Source organism: Balaenoptera acutorostrata, chromosome 6, assembly GCF_949987535.1.
Source record: "Balaenoptera acutorostrata chromosome 6, mBalAcu1.1, whole genome shotgun sequence".
In the NCBI taxonomy this organism is placed as follows: Eukaryota; Metazoa; Chordata; class Mammalia; order Artiodactyla; family Balaenopteridae; genus Balaenoptera; species Balaenoptera acutorostrata.
The window spans coordinates 118675241-118694050 of NC_080069.1; the positions used below are offsets into that span (position 1 = coordinate 118675241).

The window sequence follows — 18810 nt, forward strand, 5'->3', positions numbered from 1 at the left end:
AATTGGCCCAGCTGAGCTAGCAGCTGGGGCCTGGCTCCCGCTGGCTTCAAGCACCTTCTTTATGTCCCGTTCTTCAGTGCCTCACCGAAGACAGTTCTCTGGGGAATCTGTTCTGGTGCTTCTGGGGCCAGGATTACTGCACCATCCCTTATAAGTCCCAGCTGCTGCATGGGGTTAGGTTTGCTCTGTCCTTATCAGCTCTTCCTGGCGACCTGGTTCTTCACAAAGCCAGGCTCTGGCAGTGCGTTTGGTCACATTTCAGCAACGCAGCTTTTTGTCACCCTGGCCCTTGGCCACAGCCAGGTATAAAGGGAACTTTCTCCTCTTACAGGTAACTTTCCTCTTCTCCCAGGCCCCAAGCGTAGGGAAAGGGGAGGTGAGGGAGGGCAGCATCAGGGCCACTGTCACGTTGCTATTTGTGTGGACCGCGTGGACTGCAGTGTGGTTTGTGCCTCCCAGTGTGGGGGGCACTGGCTACCACATACCCCGTTAGCTCAAGGCCGCCTTTTCCCTCCCCACAAATACACACTCAGCACTCGGGACCACTTCTCTGCAGAGTCTCAGCAGGGGCAGACCTGACCGTGCCTTGCCCTCTGTGTCACAGCTTTTCCCGTGGGCACCTCTTGCTAGTTCCTACCAGCGCCAGGAGCGCCTGGAGGTGTCTCCTTATACCATTAGTACCCGGCAGACACAGGCGAAATCTGCTTCTGGGCAAGGCCCCTCCTCCCGGCCCACCTGTCCCCTGCGTCATGTGCTCCCCGAGCCTTTTGTTACCTTTGTCCTGGCCCATTTCTGCGAGCCACATCTGGAAGGGGCACTTTTGGAGCTGCCCTCACAGACCTTTGTTTTAGATAGACAGCATCACCTGATGTCCTCGATGAGTAACATTTGGTGTGCTAACGCTGCCTGGCGTGTCACACCGATGCCACTCCTTAGTCCCTGCCCTCTGTAGGAAAGATAGAGGTGAGAGATGAGAGATGGGTCTCAGACACTGCTGGCCTTACAAAGCGTTACCCACGTTCGCACCTCTGACCCAGCATTTCTACAAAGGGTATTGTTCACGGAGTGAACAATTGGAAGTAACCAAAACATTTAACAGTGAGGGATTTGGGAAGTAAATCACAGTACATTGGTACAGTGAAATACTATTCACTTGTTAGAGGCTTTTGCAAAATTTTGTTTCCGTGTTGCTGTGGAACGAGGGTCATGGGGAAACTGATCAGGCTACAAAGCAGCGTGTGCCCTGTGACCCCCGTTTCAGAGTCTGCGTGTGGATGTGTACCATCACCCCGTGCCAGGCACTGCGCTAGCATGCTTCATGGATTGTCGCTTAGTCCTCGTGACGGCCCTTGGAGTTATTTACCATCATGCCCATTTTTGAGATGAGGAAACAGGCTCAGAGAGTTAAAGTCACTTGCTCAAGGTCTTGCAGCAACCAAATGGTGTTTTAGCTGTGATCTGAAGGCAGGTCCAGCTGCCTTCAAAATTCTCACCATGATAAGCAATGGGAAACACTATTAAAAAGATGCAATAGAAGAGTACGTTAAAATGTTAATATGGGTTCCCCCGTTATCTGAAAGTAGAGTGTTTCTATGAAACCTTCTGTAAACCGAAGTGGTGTAAAGTGAAAATCCTCTTTAGATTTCTTTCGGTTAGCAAAAACAGCTACTAATGTAGGTCTTCCGTAAAAGTTAAGTGGCGAAAAGCGAACTTTCGAAAAGCGGGGGATACCTATGGTGTTGATTTCTGGGTGGCAGGATTATTGGTCATTTTTGTTTTCTTCCTTTTTGCATCTCTGTTTTCAGTGATGAGCAGGTATTGTGCACTAAACGGTGAAGACCCCAGTAAGATGTAGTAAAGCAGGTCAGGGCTGCAGCTTGTGCTTGTGCAGCAGCTGCCCCTGGATGAGCTGGCTAGAGAGGCCGGGTGCAGAAGCCACACTGGAACTTCAGCCTAGCGCTGGGCCCCTTCTGTGAGGCTCACTGTGTTCACCTGTCCCCTCCTTCGTATTCAGGGTGGTTGGGAGGAAAGGGGGACAGCAGGGAGATGCCAGTAGTGCCAGGCCTTGCGGTCCCTGTCCAGCAGCAGTTGGGACTTCCCTCTGTGGCTCTAGCTTGGGGACACTAGTCATCGTGGCTTGGCCCCCTCTGTTTGCCTCCACAGGCCATTGAGAAACTGGTCGCTCTTCTCAACACGCTGGACAGGTGGATTGATGAGACCCCTCCGGTGGACCAGCCCTCTCGATTCGGGAACAAGGCCTACAGGACCTGGTATGCCAAACTTGACGAGGTGAGGCTGCCGCAGGACAGGCTTGGGGACTGGGCTGGGGAGAAAGCTGTCAGATATCAGAATCACTGGGGAGTTTGTTAAAATGGCAGTTCCGTTTCCCAAAGTACAACTGCGTTTACCCTCTCCCCCGCCATCCTCCGGGAATCACTACTGTGGACGCGCAGTCCTCTGCACAGGGCTGTTTATTAGGTGATTGTAGCAACAGATTGAAACGTCCCACGTGTCCATCTGCAGTTTATTATCCGTTAAATAAACTGGAAAGTCCACCCAGGGAGTACCATGCAGCTCTGAGAAAGAAGAGGGAGGCCGACTAGGGAACTCAGGGGAAGGGACCGCAACTTCCAGTGGTCCCTCGGTATCGGTGGGGGATTGGTTCCGGGACCCCCCGCGGATGCTCAAGTCCCTTGTATAAAAGGGCGAGGTTCGGTCAGCCCTCTGTATCCACGGGTTCTCCATCTATGGATACAAAGGGCCGAACGTACTGTTAGGTTAGAGGGGAGCCGGGGCGTTATGCACACGGCAAGCTGCCTTTTGGTAAGACAGAGGGGAAACAAAAAAGGTATGTTTGTATTGCTCAGTTTGCACTGGAAGGATATGTAAGAGGCAAATAAGGCTGTGGGTTTTTTTTTTTTTTGAGGGGAGGGGGGAGGGGGTGGATGGGAACGGGTGGAGTAAGACTTCTCAATGCATCCCTTTTATAATGTGTTTATTTTTGAGTCATGCAAAGGTAATACCTGTTAGAAGCAAACAAAAAATAAAAATGCAGGATAGCCACCCCTGGGAGTCCAGATTCTCACCAGGTCTCCAGGAGATTCTCATGCCAGGTGATTTTTTGTTTTTTTTTTGTTTTTTTGTTTTTTGGCCACGCCACGCGACATGTGGGATTTTAGTCCCCCCAACAGGGATTGAACCCTGCACCCCCTGCATTGGAAGTGCAGAGTCTTAACCACTGGACCACCAGGGAAGTCCCTCATGCCAGGTGTTTATAGACTGAACTTAGAGAAACTTGCGTCCTAGTTTCTTTGGCCCAGTGTTTTCACATGGAGCAGAGGGGAGTCCCAAGGACCCAGCAAAACACTGTCCCTGCGTAAGAGTGGCCTGGGGCTGCTTCTGGTCTCTAAGATGGCACATGGGCATTTTTTTTTTTTATTAAGTTATAACTTAAAGCTGACAAATCATAGCTATCAATCATGTACAGCTTGATAGATCTTAACGTGTTTTTACCCTTGCATCCATCCATATCAAGCCATGGAACATTCCAGCACTTCAGCAGGGCCTTTGTGCCCCTTTCTAGTCGATATCCCCCAGACTCTTCTGACTGCTATCCTATAGGTTGATTTTGCCTGGTTTTGAACTTCATGTAAATGTCCGGCTTCTTTTGCTCAACATTGTGCGATTCACCTGTGTTGTGCGGAGCGGTGGATCTTCCTCAGTGCTACGCAGTGTTCCAGGGTATGACCGTAGCACAAGTTATCCATTCTATGGATTGTTCAGCTGATGGACAGCTGATGGACAGTTCAGGTGTGGGTTGTTTCCACGTTTTGGCTGCTGTAAATAATGCTGCCGTGAACGTCCTTGCATACGTCTTTGGTGGACGTCGGGCACAAACTCCCTAGCTGGGAGTATGAAGAAAGAGGACATCTCTGGAGATGTCAGTGAGTTACTAGCTGGGAAAGTCGAATGGCTTCTTTTTAGATCCCTCCTGTCTTGCCCCCAGAACCGTGTCCCCCAGAGGGAGGGTCAGCAGATGAAGAGCCACCCCAGGGTGGTCTCTGTTGTGTGAAAATAAATGCTCTCCCTCCTCTTCCTTCTGTGGGCAGTCAGAGCGGGGAGCCAGGACCGCTCGCGGTGGCAGCCTGGCTCCAGCCAAGATGCTGCCTCTGGGCGCCTGGCCACCGAGTGCTGCCTAATCTGCTGCCACCACTTTGTGTCTCTTGTGTTATCAGGAAGCAGAAAACTTGGTGGCCACAGTGGTCCCCACGCATCTGGCAGCGGCTGTGCCCGAGGTGGCTGTTTACCTAAAGGAGTCAGTAGGGAACTCCACGCGCATCGACTACGGCACAGGTACCCGTTACTGTGGCGGCGCCTGCTTGGCTTCGCGGTGGCCCTTTCTCGGGCTGCCTCCTCTTCGCTCTGGGTCGTGTTGGTGGGGTGAGGGAGCCAGCTGGGGTGCCGCGCGGCAGGTGCAGGTCCACGCCTGCTGCTCTGGCTTGGTCCACCAGGGGGAGCTGGTGCCACGTGCATGGTGGCTGTAGGCGCAGAGCTGACTTCTGTTCCTTGTAAAGGTGGCCCCGCTGTGCGCTCATCGTCATCACCAAACTGATAATTTGTTGAGCACTTACTGCATCCCAAGACAACCGCTTACGGAAGCCTTGAGAACTGAAAGAGCCTGGTAGCCGCTGGCAGCGCTGTGGCACGTTGCTGTTAGCCACTCGGTGCCCTTCAGAGGGAGCGCTGTGGGCATCTTAAAAGGGAAGGGGGCTGTTCTCTATCTAGGTCAGGCGTGGCTGAGGAGGGTCGCTGCTTTGAGAGGCCCGCCTTTCTTTTCCTTTCCACACTGAAGCAGGCAAATGCAAGAGCTGCTGCTCTCTCGGGCCCTTCCCTTGCCTCCGGAGGAGCCCAGGCCACAGGGGCAGGCCTGGAGAAGGGCCCCCTTGGACCTGGGTCATGGGAGGGTTTTGTCATCTGCTCCCCTGATGCTGAGGAACAGGCTTATTATCAAGTGAGACTTTTAGGGGCGGCGCTTTGACTGAGACCAGCCAACCAGAAAGACCTGGAGGCGAGAGTGGCCAGGTCAGCAGGGGCTGGGTTTTTCCTCCACTCTCAGATGCTCTTAGTTGTGCAAGGGTGATGACTGCCCCTGAGTGATGGTGGCTTGGACTCTGGCTGGTCATGATCAAAAACTGTGCAGGTGAAAGTAACAGCTCATAAGCTTTCCAGGCCCTTGGAGGGACCCTTATTCTGCAGAAATAGGACAGGAAGTCACTGAAATATTCTCTCCTCCCCTCCCTCCAGATATGTTTATTATGACACCGTGAACCATGGGATCCGGCCCAGAGTCCAGCCAGTGGTTTCTGTAGCGCTGACCATTTCTATTTGACATGACTGGGAAGGAAGGGGGGTGCCTTTTGACCCTGTAGTGTGGCCATGCTTAGAATGTGACCATGCTTAGAAGCCTTCAGTGGCTCCTATTGCTCTTAGGATAAAGTCTGAACTTTTTTACTGTGGCTGTAAATGCCTGTCTGATCTCCAGCCTCATTGCATGACACTTTCTCCCTTGCTCTCTCTGCTTTAGCCAGACTGGCCTTCCTAGGGTTCTTCAGACATACCAGGGTTGGTTTTTTTTTTTTTTTTTTGCCTCAAGGCCTTTCCATATGCTGTTTCTCCTGGCTAGAGTGCTCTTCTGGCTTCCCTCACTCCCTGTGCCTTGCCAGCTCTTACTCATCTTTCAAATTAAATATTATTTCTGAAGGGAAACCTTCCTGAACCCTAATGTCAGGATCCCCCTGTAATATCCGCCAAGTATCACCCTATCCTTCTCCTTCAGAGGTAGGTTCATAGAAGTGATTGTATATTTAATGTCTCTCATCCTGATAGGTCATAGACTATCAAACAAGGGCAGGGACTTTTGGCCTCTGTCCCTCTAGTGCCTGACATGGACAGTGATTGCCACCTGTAGTAGGTGCTGAATAAATAGGGTAGAATTGATGAGTGAGCTAAACCTCCAAAATAAAATGTGAATGCCTATTTAAGAATCACCAGCCTGGGCCTTTTTAGGAGTAGAATTATAGTACTAGTGGTACTTAAAAGGACCTAGTTCTTTCTGGATGGGGAAGAGGCCCCGTTACCTCTGTGTTGACCTCCCTCCTTAGAGGGGAAGTTAACAGTGACTTGGACTCTGGTGAGACCAAGAACAGTCCCACGCCTTCTGGAAGACTGTCAACCTCGGCTGTTTTTTCTCCCCCAGGACATGAAGCTGCCTTTGCTGCTTTCCTCTGCTGTCTCTGCAAGATAGGGGTGCTGCGAGTGGACGACCAAATAGCCATTGTCTTCAAGGTGTTCAATCGGTGAGTGAGCCAGGCGGGAGGGGTGGCTGCCAGTGGGAGGAGGAGCCAGGGGTCTCCTTCCTCCTTGTTACCATCAGACTGGGGACAGGGTGCTAGAGGGGGCTCCCGAGTGACTGTTGGTTCTCTTGTCCTGTCCTAATCAAGCTGTGACTGTGAACAGGGTGTCCAAGACTCCTCCTTCCGACAGGTTCAAATTCAAGTAAAAATAAGTGAAGGGAATGTTACATAATGACTGCTAATGCTTCTGTGGCATTTATCACGTAGAGGTAACTTCTAAGCGCTTTACATACAACTCTTTTTATTCTCACGAAGACCCTCATTTCCATTTTATAGATGAGGAAACTGAGGCATAGAGAAATCAGGTCCCTTCACTGAGGTCACAGCCAGCTGAACCCAGGCAGTCAGGCTCTGACCTGCTCCCCTCGCCACCCAGACCACCTCCCGGCGCATGGGAGTGTCTCCGTCACCAGAGGGCGCTGGCACATCTGTTCTGGGCCCCACTCTGGTGCTGCTGATGCCGCAGCGCCAAGGGCGGTTCCCGGAGGGATCTAGGGGATGATCTCCTTGGACTCCCATCAGCTTTCCTATGGGCAACCCGAAGCGAGAGAAGCTGCAGCTCCTGCCCAGGCTCTCAAGTTGTCAGGAGGTGATGGCACTAACTCCCTTTCCCAGTTGGTGTTTTGCCCCTTTCCTGGGCCAAAAGGAGGCTGAGTGTGAGAGAAGAAAATGAAGTTCCGTAATTTTGAGTGTATCAGCTGATGCATAACATAGGCACGTAGTTTTGAATTGAAAAGGAGATCTGTTACACTCTTAGGTGGTTATTTCTGGCCTCCTTTGCTCCCAGTGGCCGAAGGGTTGAGACTGTCTTTCTACTTTTTGCCACCTCCCCTCCCTTCCCTGCCCTCCTGTGCAGGTACCTTGAGGTTATGCGGAAGCTCCAGAAGACGTACAGGATGGAGCCGGCCGGCAGCCAGGGCGTGTGGGGCCTGGATGACTTCCAGTTTCTGCCCTTCATCTGGGGCAGTTCACAGCTGATAGGTACTGAGGTACCCTGGCCCTCCTCCCTTCCCTCCTTCCCTCCCCTCCTGCCCAGGGCACACAGTGACAGCTTGTAAAGCAGGCATTAGACCGGCTATTGACGGAGGCTGCTTGCTGCCGACCTTCTGCTGCAGCTGGCGTGGCAGGCTGGGGAGGCTGAGGCAGATAATGGAAAGTGACACGGGCTGGGGCGAGGGCGCCTGGCGCATAATGGACTGGTGTGAAATGCGCCCCGGCTCTTGGCAGCAGCTGCGGGGTTTTATGTAGAAAACGAGGGGTTCTTTTGACTCAGTGACCAGCATCATCCACTGTTATTATCGAGCCGTGCACAGGGGGCCCCATCGAGGAGCTGCTGCTCGCTCCGAGCCAGCTCTGGGGGTTCCCCCCACTTTCCCACGGGCAAGCCAGAGCGGGTGAAGGGTCCACGTGTATTTCCACGTAGGATTAACCGCCTACGAAATAATATTAATAAACGACCCTTTGTTGAGTACTTCCCTGTACCAGGCACTGCTCTCTGTGCTTCAGGTAGATCATCGCAAGGACCCTGGGAAGGGTCTTTGCCGGCAAACCGCTGACCAGCACTTACCTGTGCAGGCACCATGCCGAGTGCTTTACGGTGGTCCTGACGTTCAGGTGGCACTCCACAGCCCCACTGCACAGATGAGGAAACTGAGTTGCATGGCTGGAAAGAAGCAGAACCGGAGCTTATTACACTAGAGTACAAACCTGCACAGGGCCATTGATTGCTCCAGCGAGATCAGGCGTTGAGGGCGGTGGGCAGGACCGCAGTCCTGGGGTGGGTGCAGCCCTGGGGTGGGTGCAGATGGCACTGGGCTGCGGTGCCCCGGTGGTGCGAACGCCCGGTTCTGAACCCCGGGCCGCTTTGCTGTTTCCAGACCACCCGAATCTGGAGCCCAGGCACTTTGTCGATGAGAAGGCCGTGAACGAGAACCACAAGGACTACATGTTCCTGGAGTGTATCCTGTTTATCACCGAGGTGAGGGGAAGGGAGTGAGGGAGGAGCCTGCGGCAGCCTCCGGGCTGAAAGGGACTGAGGCTGGTGGCTTTGGACACAGGAGCCAGAGCTGCTGTCTGAAGATGGCAGGGCCAACCCCTGAAGTGGGTTGTTGAAAAGGAAGCCCAGCCAGGCCTCTCGGAAAGGTTAGGCCACCTTCTGACTGTCCAGGCTCTCTTCCTCTAAATCAGTACTCTGGGGTTTCTACTGGAGCCGACGGATTAAGACCTGGTCATTAGGTGGAGTTGGTGACCGACGCAGCATGTCTGAAGGGTGGGTGGGTATTGTTGGGGGTGGGTGGGGGGGTGTCAGCATCTTGCGGGTGGGGGCCACAGGGTCTGCAGAGCTATGTGCATGTGGACGTGTGCGACGAAGCCATTGCAAGAGTTGGAGAGACTGGAGTGGACGGCGGGACAGATCCCTGCTGAAGGGACACACCTTTGCCGGACCTGGGCCAAGGGAGGTGCTGGAAGCGCAAGTGAGCGGGCCTGGACCCCCAGCCCACCCAGCGGAGGTCGTTTAACTGGGTGTCGTTGTCCTGCTAAAGTAGGGCCTCCCGCCCGTGCAGCCTGGGACCGCTTCCTCAGGGTCACCTGGGGAGCTTGTGAAAATGCACGTTCTTGGGCCCCACCCCAGCTTTCTGAATCAGAAGCTTGGGGGACGAGCGCTAGGAACCTGAATTTAAACACATATGCCGGGTGATCGTGCATGAAAGCTGGGGACCCACTGCGCTCGGGCCTCTCTTTCAGGAGGTGTGGGGACCTTTCATCCTCCCTGCCTGGTACCCGCCCCACAGACTTCCAAAGGGCACCCTGGCTCTGCCACCTGGAGAGGATCTCGCCCCCGTTCTCTTTCCTGACGCCCGCAGGCATTCCTGCTGGCCCGGTGATGTCCCTCGCACACCCGTGGACGCCCCTGCCTGTGTGGGCTTGCTTTTCTCTTGGCTGCCCGTTCTGAGCCCCCTGAAGAGGGGGAGACGCCTGGCTAAGCAGCCGTAGCTCCAGGCTCTCCTGGTCAGCATTCGGCTCAGGCCTCCGCCAAACTCCAGAGGCCAGAGGGGAATGCCACGTTTTTCCAAGTCAGCAAATGAAGGCCGTCCTGACGGCTGGGCGGCCACCGCTTGACTCTCAGAGATCTGCTGCCTTCAGCACCGTAGGCAGCCCAAGGTCGGAGGGATTCCGGGGCAGCCTGGCTCACTGCCTTGAGAGCCAGTCACAGGCTGCCCTCCCCAGAGCCGAATGGGAGGCTCTGCGGAGCTGGGGGGCGGCCCAGGAGGAGCTGGGCGAGGAGAAGGGGTGGCTTCGCCCGCTCCTGGGGGTGAGAGGCTAAGCTGTTTTGGCTGGCCAGGCCCCTGGGTCCCTGTCAGTAACTAACAAGGAGAAGGCCAGGCTGGGCCTCAGGGAGTATGGGAATTGACTCTAGGTTAAAACTTTGTTTCCTTGTTTGTTTGTTTGGTTATTCCGGTTATGAAAACCCCAAAGCTTTCCTAAAGTTTGGGACCCAGGTCCTCTGCTAGAGGAAATCCTACAGTGGCCACTAGGTGGCACTAAAGACACATTGAACTCGGAGGAGGTTTTCGGAACAGTTGAGGGAGAGGCATGAACCCGGGAGGCCGGCAGGCCCTAGAGTTCCTTGGTGGTTCCTCACGCTCTGTGCGAGGCCTGGTTTTCGCCCTGGGCCTCGGTGCTTGGGCCTGGTGGTGGACGTTGGACACTAGCAGGGGACGTGCCCCAGAGCTGAGGTGACCGGCAAGAGCCCCTCTCACCCACTCGGCCAGCCTAGAGCAGGCTGGCGCGGTTCCTGATGGTGGCACACATTGTGCTAGTTCTCCGGAGTCTGGGCTCACCACCCAGACCAGGGTTTTCGCAGCCCCCCAGTGGTGGTGAGGGAGGCCCGAGGCCTGACGCTGGGACCTGGGGACCTGGCGGCCTGCGTGGAGCTGTGTGTGCTGTGGTCAGGAAGGGGGCAGTGTTGCCTCTGGAGACCCCAGGGATCGCTAGAGCTGGTGCAGCTGGGAGATTTCACAAACAAGAAGTTGGAAGTGAGACTGCGCTTTTCCTCTCGCCGGGACCAGCCTGGGACCTGCCCCGTGGCCCCGAGCATCCCGGATGAGGGACCTCACCTTGCAGGGCTCCTGCCGCCTCAGGAAATGCAGCCCTGGCGCCTTTAAGAGCCCAGGGCAGGCAGGAAAAGAATTTCAGTTTCAATCTGGCTTCTAAATTTGGAGTTTTGGGAAGGGAGGGATCAGATTTCAGCTGGAAGGGAAGGAGCTGACAGGAAGGCGCTGTGCAGAGCCTCCCCCCACCCCACCCCCCTCAGTTACTGACAGAGGAACCATTTACAAAAGGCCGATTCTCTTGGGAGTGGAGAGGCAGGAACGCAGCGTCTGTGAGTAATTTCCTGCTCAATATGGCTGCTCTGACTCATACGATTCCCCTGGGGTCACTGCGGGACTGCAGCTTGCTAGCTCGTTCTCGCTCTTTCTCTTCTCCCTTTGTGGCTAGAATGAGCGAATTTTTTTTGTCTTCTCGACCCCATTCCCTTTTTTCCCCTTATCTGCTTTCCTTTCCAGAGTTGCAGAGGCTCCTTCTGAAGGACCTATGAAGACCTTGGGACCCTGAAGGCTGGGGGTGTGGGGGGGCAGCCCCTCTAAATAGCATCTCTGGCCTTTCCACGGAGGCGGCCCAGGCCACTGGGGCTCCGGAGCTTGGGCCTCCCCCCGGCTCTGCCAGCAGGCCAGAGAGGCCTTTTGGGTCCCCCACCCCGTGCCCCTAGTGGGGGAGGCTGGCCCACAGGCAGAACCCCTGGTTTCCCCACATCCCTGGGCCAGCCTTGGCCATGGAGCCCTCGCTGAGCAGACCCCTGGAGCTGCGGCTGTGACAGAGCCAGCAGTGTGCCTCCTGGGTGGTTTGCTCACGGGGGGCCTAGTCCAGAGTGAAACTGGTTCCCCAGCTCGTGATCCCTGAGCTTCTCAGGGCCTGGAAGTATGCAAGAGAGGGCTGGAGCCTAGCGCTCCTCCCGTGGGGCAGAGAGCCTGGGGAAGGGGCGGGGCGAGGGGAGGGCGGGGTGGAGCCTGATGGAGTGGGACTTTGGGAACAAAGCGCCCTGAAGGCCAAGCCTCTGCAGGCTGGGGGCTCCTGGCTGCCTTCCTGGAGGAGGGAGCCTTACAGAGAGGAGGGGAAAGATTCTGGATGAAGGGACTGGCCCAGGAGAAGCCCTGTGGGGGCCATAGGCCATGGCCTCACTGCTCGAGGAAGGAGCCTGTTGTTCTTGCTACTGAACCTGGGGTTGAGACAGGCTTTGGGGGGCTTGGGCCAGGGGAGGGAGATGGCAAGGGTAAAATGGCAGCTTTTTCGACTTAGATCCTCCAGTTTTGTAAGAGTTGCCTTACTGCAGGGGTGAGAGGCCTGCGAGAGTGCGTCCCCAGGCGAGTCCACAGCTGAAGGGTGGGGGGTTTGTGTTCCTGGGACCTTATGCTTATGATGCCCAGTATAGAGACCCATCCCTTCTCTCTGGAACCGCTCTCCACCAGCCCCGCCTCCACACACAGCCTCTTCTGGAACCTTCCCCCTACTCAAGGTCCAAGTCTGCTTTACTTGCCAGCTCAGCCTCTTTGCTTTTCAAACTCTTTCTTCTGAAACCTGGGGCTCTGGGTGCTGAGACCCGTTCCCCCAGCATCAGTGTTGCTTATCAGCCCGGGGCGGGGGGGGGTACTGCATGGCGGGGGATTGTGAACTGCTTGTTAATAAATACAGACATGCTGGCCTTGTGCTGGCCTTGTGCTGTCCGAGGGGTGCACTCAGGTGCACGAGCTTCCTCGTCTCAGCGCGGTGGTTTCTGATATCACGGGGGCTCCACTGGGGGCTCCACTGGGCTTGCCGCAGAATTTCTTCCAAGAGGAGGGACCGGGAACGGAGCTGTCCTTGCTCCTGCCTGTCCCTCGCCACTGCCGCTGCCGCTGCCCTCCCTTCCCCGCTCCCCTGCCAGCTCAGGCTGGCTTTCTAAACAGACCTTCCTCCCGCATCTGTTGCAGGTGCCCTGTGGCTCATGTCTGCCCGCTCTTTTCCTTCCCCTTCTGCCTGCCATGCAGAGGGCAGTCAGATGCCTGGGTTTAGTCTGGGCCCTCCCCCAAACCGACCCCTCCCTCGGCTCTTCCAGCTCTGCCTGTGGCAGGCCAAGAGGGACCCTGTCTCTGGCACGCGTGTGTGTGTGTGTGTGTCCACATGTGTGTTCACGTATATGTACGGGCCGGCAACTTGCGCGTGTGTGTACATGTGTATGCTCCGGCAACCTTGCTGCAGGGGAGCAGGGGACGGGCTCCCGGGCGACCCATCTCTCCAGCTTGTGGACTCTTTTCTTCCAGATGAAGACAGGCCCCTTTGCAGAGCACTCCAACCAGCTGTGGAACATCAGCGCCGTCCCCTCCTGGTCCAAAGTGAACCAGGGTCTCATCCGCATGTATAAGGCCGAGGTGAGTGGGGACCGGCCCGCACTCTTGGTCCTGGGCTGCTGCTTCCTCACCCCCACCCCGCTGTTTTGCTCTGAATCCACCTCTGAATTGCCGGCCAGCCCCTCTGACGCTTGAGGCCTCAGAATCTCTTGTCTGTGGGATGGGCAGTCGGAAAAGCACTGGACTGAGGCCCAGCTCTGTCCTGTGACTGAGCCAAGGCCCCGCTGCTCGGGGGTCTCTGTTCCCACTTGTCAAATGGCTGGAGGCCCTTCTCAGCTCTGTCTCCTGTGGGGACACGAAAGTGAAAACAGGCTTGGGAAAGGGTTTTATCCTTTGGAGGCATCATCCAAAGTGATGTCTCTCCAACTTTGGTGGGTCTGATCGCTGGGCAGGTGGGAGGGCTTGTGGGGAGGCCGGGAGCTGGCATTTTTGATGACCACTTCAGGTGGTCCTCCCTGCTCTCCAGTCAGAGAGGCAGGGAGAGGTCTGGATTTCCAGAGCTCCCCGTGCTGGGAGGCGGCTGCCCTCTCTCCTGCCCTCTCTGCTCGTCCTCTTTGTCACCCTTTTCCCAGCCAAGGAGGTGGCTTCTTTTCTGGCAAATAGGCAGAAGACATTTCTTCCCACCCCGTGCTTTCCTCTGGCTCCTTCCACATCTTATGCAGACCAATCCTGGAACTGCTTGACCTTGGCCAGGGGAGGGCTTGGGTGTGAAGTCCCTCACCTGGAGTAGTGGGTCCCAAAGTCCCCTCTTTCTCACCCTCAGGCTGGTGGTCTCAGGCGTTGCCCTGCAGGTGCGCCTTTCTTGACCCTTGGTCATCCCTCTCCTGGGGACGGGGGGTTCTTCGGGTGGCCTCCTGACACCCAGAGCTCACTCAGGCCCTTCAGCAGAGGCAGAGGAGCAGGGAGGGCAGGGTGTGGGGGGTTGGGTGCATGTGGTAGTAGCAGTGCTTCCAATGGGCCTGGATCCCTCTGCGTGGCCCTGAAGGGGTTAAAGGCTCTGGAACTGACCGGGCCTGGCCCTCTCTCTCCCTTCCGCCCCCTCCGCCTCCGGTCCCCTTCCTCTGGACTTCACATCCTGTGTTTAGGTTCCAGCCCACATACCTCTCTAATCTGAGAGGAGCCTTTGCTGGGGCTGTGCAGGCTCCTTCCGGCCGCGGCCGGGCCCTCCATGCTGGCCCTCCTGCTGGAGAGCACCCGGGGTCCTGCCCTCTGCGTGTTCCGTTGTTCTTGACACCCCTGCCCGCCCCAGTCCCACAGTGGGTGCTGAGGGGGACTCCCTGCAGGCGGGACTCTTTGGTGTCTTTCCTGCTTGGGATCTTAAATGCCGTCCTTTCTGCAGGCTCTTACTTGAGTGACTGAACTTATCTTGACCTGGGCCCCTAAGGGCGGAAGAGACGCTGCCTCCCTTCCCTACCTGCCCTGTCCAGAGGCAAAAGAACTCTGGCTGACAGGTTGAGGGAGGAGCAGATTAAGATGAGAGATGGGGATGGGGCCACACAAACAAAACGGTCCACGGTGTAACAGTTGTCGGTGTTTCTCTGGATGTTGAGCACGAAGAGGTCAGCCACTGAAGACCACCCGCAGCTCAGGACCAGACAGAGGGGGGCCCGAGCACACAACCCAGCGCCCTTCCTGAAACCGGGAAGTTCCAGCCCTGGGTGCACGCAGCCTGCCGGGCGCTGTGCGGCGGCCACACGGCTTTGTAGGACAGCGCTGGAACTCACTGACTTTAGTTTAGGGACACCAAGTCTCTGTGACATGCGACACTCGTTTGTAAGTTGCTAGCAAGTTGCCCTTAGTCTTTGGTCCCTGTGAGTCACGTGGTCATATGCTCTTTGCTCCGAGAAAAGCAAGGAAAGGACTTGCTTTTCCAGACCAGTTCTTGGTCCTTGGGGAAGACCTTTGAGGCTCACCATTCTTGAAGTCCAGATGGGGGTTAGCAAAGGCCAGAGCCCCTGGCCAGAGACGGCTGCTGGAGGGGAGCGGGTCCCCTGAGCTGCCATAGAGGCCTGACCGGGCCTGGCATCAGGATCTGGGACCAGCTGTCTGCATCTCCAAACTGCCTGTCAGTTCAGCCTTTCTGAACTGAAGAACCAGATGCTTTCCGGGACCCTTGTGGGTGGTGGGGCCTGTCTTTTCCTGAGGGCTGTCACCGTGCTGGTGCTCCCTTCAGAAGTGCCTGTCAGGACCTGGGGAGCCCCGTCTCCCCCCGAGTCGCTGGGACCTGGGAGGGCCTCCAGCTGGAAGGTCTGCACATGGGGAGGCGGAAGCTGCTGCTCTGTCCAGGACACGGGGAGCGCCGGGGCACAGGTCACTGGAGGAAGGCCTGGCCGGAGGCTCCCTCCGCTGTGACCCTGGAGCCCCCGGCTTCCTTTGCCCCAAGCAGCCTTTTGCTTTTAGCCCAGCTCCTCGCCCCCCCCACCCCCCAGCCCCAGGCCTTGGGGAAGCTTGTTCTGGGTCCCTGAGGGCGGAGTGGAGAGAACCTCTGCCCCTGCGCCCTCCCCCTAAGCCTCTTGCCTTTGCAGCTTCTCAGGCCTGAAAGCTAGAAGCAGGTTGACCTTTGACCCTTTGTGGAATTCCAGGACCCTGGGGGGGGCCCCCCTTTGACAAACTCCCACCACTTCCTCCATGACATAAGCACAATGGCAGCTGCCTTTTCTTCTGGCCTGGATCTGCTGCTCTTCCCTCCCCCCGACCCCCAGCTGCCTGCTCCCCACTTTCTGTGCCCCAGGCCCAGGAGCCTGGCTGTGGCCTGGAGCTCTGCTCCCACACAGAGCTTGGTTCCCCATCCTTCCATCGTAGATTTCCCTTTCTGCTCACCTCCTGGTCCCCCTTCAGGCCTTGTGGCCCACCCCCCACTCTGACACACACACGCACGCACACACACACACACTCCCCCCCCCCACACACACACAGCTGGGCAGAGACCTCCTCACCTCTGCGGCTGCTTGTTGAGGTGAGGGAACCCGGGGCAGCGCTGGCGTGCCTTTATTCCTCCGAGTTAGTGGGAGGAGAGCACAGTCACAGGATGGAACGCTCACCCTCTCGGAGGCCGTAAGTCTTGTTCCACCCCAGCCAGGAGGTGCACATTCTGCCTGTTTCTGTGGCCAGAGGTCTGAGAGGAGGCAGATCCTTCTTCACATGTGCGGGGCTGCTGCCTGTGTGGTGGGCAGGCGTGGCAGGGCTGGTGCAGGGGGCTGGGAGCTGGGGCCCCCTCACCTTCCCGGTCCTGTGCTGTGTGGGTCTGGGGTCCGGCTGCCTGGGGGCCAGGCCAGCTTCTTGGTCGGCCCTGCTTCTCTCTGTCTCCCCTTCTCTGCCAGAGCCCTGGGGCTGAGGCCCTGGCTGGGCTGGGTTGAGGGAGCAGCGCCATCCCCTGCTCGGCCATCCCCCTGCACAGTGCTCTTGTTCTCTGCCCCACACGGGGCTGCTGGGAATTGCCCTGGGGGTGGGGCGGCTGTCAGCTGGTTCTTATTGTCTCACTCTGAAGTGCCAAGATGCCTTTTTCAGTCTAGAGAACTGAACATTGGGAAAATGGGCCTTGGACCCTTCTCAGGCTTGGGTTGCAGTATCCCCACACCTCTTTTCCAGGGCTGGGAGAACCCCCATGATCTGGAGGGTTCTTTTCACCTCTGGTCCCCAGCTTGTCCCCCTGGGCCAAGTGATGTCACTTGGCTGCCTCTCTTCTTGGCTCCTGCCTCGTGGGGTTAGGCTGCCTTCTCTCCCTCCCCCTCTCCCTTGGTCCCTCTCACTCACTCTCATTCTAGTTATTTGCTGGACCTGACCTGATTGTCGTGGAGTGGGGGGGTTCTTTGGATGGGAGGGGGTGAGCAGGAATGGGTCGGAAGCTCTGCCCTCCCCCAAAGGCCTGGCCGCTTCCTGGGCCCTGGGTGTCTGCTGGAACTGCACTGCTCCGGGCCTCCGGAGTCGTCCAGGGGTCCCTCGTCCCTCGGAGGCCCGAGAGGCTGAGCAGGCCTTGGCAGGGGTGCAGTGCGGCCCTCACCTCTCTTCTCTGCTCCCTCCTCCTCGCAGTGCCTGGAGAAGTTCCCGGTGATCCAGCACTTCAAGTTCGGCAGCCTGTTGCCCATCCAACCCGTCACATCGTGCTAGTGCCTGCCCTCCCCCACCCCAGCTGTGCCCCCTCCCCACCCCCTCCCTCTGTTCTTTCTGTTTGATGAGAGGCTGTTTACTGGGGTGGGTGGTGAGCGTGGGGTTGAGGGAGGCTCAGGGCATAAAGCTGAAGGACCCAAGTTGGGAGAAGTGACCAAAGTGTGGCCAGTTTCCTGACTTCCCCTGTGGCGGACAGGCAAGGAGAGAGGGGCTGGCGCAGGGTCCCTGGGCCCCACTCCCGCCCTGGGCTCCTGCTCCTCCTCCCTGTTCAGTCCCATTTGAGACCAGGCTGTTCTGGGCCGCTGTGGGGAGGGGAGGCACTCTGCTGCTGCGTTGCTTTCCCTTCCCAGGTTGTCTTTCTAGGGGTTGGAGCAGCTGCTCCCCAGGGCGTGGGTCAATTTCCCGAGCTCTGTTTGGGTGGGCGTCTGGGTGTCCTGAGGGCTGGAGGCTGAGGCTGGCAGCCAGCCTGTTGGGGGGGGGCGTCGGGAAGGGAGAAGCCTTGGCTGTGCTGACCGGTGACCCTCCCAGCTCCTCCTCACGGCTGCCCCCTGGGCCTGTGGGCACCTGTGTCCAGTGCCTCATCCTTGCTTTTCTGCTCTTTGGCTTTTGGTTCAAGGGTAGCCTCTGGAGGGCGCCGGCAGGGCTTGCTCACCAGCGGATTGGGTGAGGCCTGCCTTTCCAAAGCTCTCCCTGGCTGGGAGGGGGTTGAAGGAAGCGGGGCGGGCTCGGGGCCAGTGTGGCCGTGGACAACCTGGGCTCCTCTCCTCATTCTCACGTCCCTCACTGCCGCTGCTTCTGCCCCTCTAGCTGGGCGGTGGGTGAGTGGGCCGCGGGAGGGCTCCGGAAACAGCAGCCCACCCCCTTCGTCCTCCCACCTCCCCGGGCTCGCCTGCTGGAGTTCCAGAATGAGCTCTGAGGACGGGCAGGGGCTGGGCCGGGCAGGCCCACCTGGGGGGTGAGGGGGTGCTGGGAGCAGCAGGCCAGTTCCAGAATTTTCTTCGGGGGGTTGCTTCCAGGCCTGGGTCTCGCAGACTCTCCCCTGCCCAAGCCCAGGTCGGCCCATCTCCACTGCCCCCTCCCCGTATCTGGGTCCACACAGCCTTTGGGAAGGGGGAGCACCCGAGAAGCACAATTCAGGGGCTTGGCCTTCAGGTCTAGGCCGACGGCCTGGGCAGAGGCTGGGACAGGAGCTGCAAGAGTCACAGAAATAGTTTTCCTAGGAAAGGCTCAGTCCCTCCCTCCCTCCCTCCTTCCCTCCCTCCCAGGGTCCAGCCGGCAGCTTCCTGGCCCCTCCTTCCCTGGGCCCCCTGGGGCCCCCAGCCCTTGGCGCCTTCATTGCTCTTCAGATTAAAGCCTCTGTTTACACCTGTCACCTGTGTGAGGTGTGTCTTTTCATGCCACATGATTGTTCCTTCTCCACGTGACAGTTTGTCCCCCATTAAGTCCCCTTCCCTTGGGCCACGGAATCTGGGGCTTGAGCTGGTCCAGCTGGGGTCTGGGTTGCCTGGGCGGGCTCGAAGTGGAGACCCGGGTTCAAATCCTGGTTGTCTCCACCCTCAGCTGCAGGGTCTTAGGTAAGTTCCTGAATCTCTCTGAGCCTCAGCTTCCTCATCTATAAAATGGGGATACTCACAGGGTGATTGCCAGGAGAAGATGAGGGGTACGACGTCCTCAGCGCAGGGCCTGGCACATAGCAAATGCTCCGCGGTCGCTGCGGCTGTTTCCTGATCAAGGCAGCCTTTCTGAACCCCTGGGTCAGCCCCGAACTGGCCTGGGGAGCCATTGGACTGGGCCTGGCTGTGAACTGTGCCCCTGCAGTTTTTAAGGGGGTGCCCTGTGCTCTC

At 57.5% G+C, this 18810-nt stretch overlaps 1 protein-coding gene across 1 annotated transcript in view; it reads left to right on the forward strand.

Moving 5' to 3' along the window:
* PTPA (protein phosphatase 2 phosphatase activator) overlaps window positions 1-18336 on the forward strand; it is a 28064-nt gene extending 9728 nt beyond the window's left edge. The window contains exons 4-10 of the mRNA XM_057547798.1: window positions 2164-2289; window positions 4236-4353; window positions 6257-6356; window positions 7270-7394; window positions 8291-8391; window positions 12773-12880; window positions 16889-18336. Of these exons, the coding sequence (XP_057403781.1) occupies window positions 2164-2289; window positions 4236-4353; window positions 6257-6356; window positions 7270-7394; window positions 8291-8391; window positions 12773-12880; window positions 16889-16966 (756 nt within the window). The 3' untranslated portion in view covers window positions 16967-18336. The remainder of the gene's footprint in view (window positions 1-2163; window positions 2290-4235; window positions 4354-6256; window positions 6357-7269; window positions 7395-8290; window positions 8392-12772; window positions 12881-16888) is intronic.
* The last annotated feature ends 474 nt before the right edge of the window (window positions 18337-18810 follow it).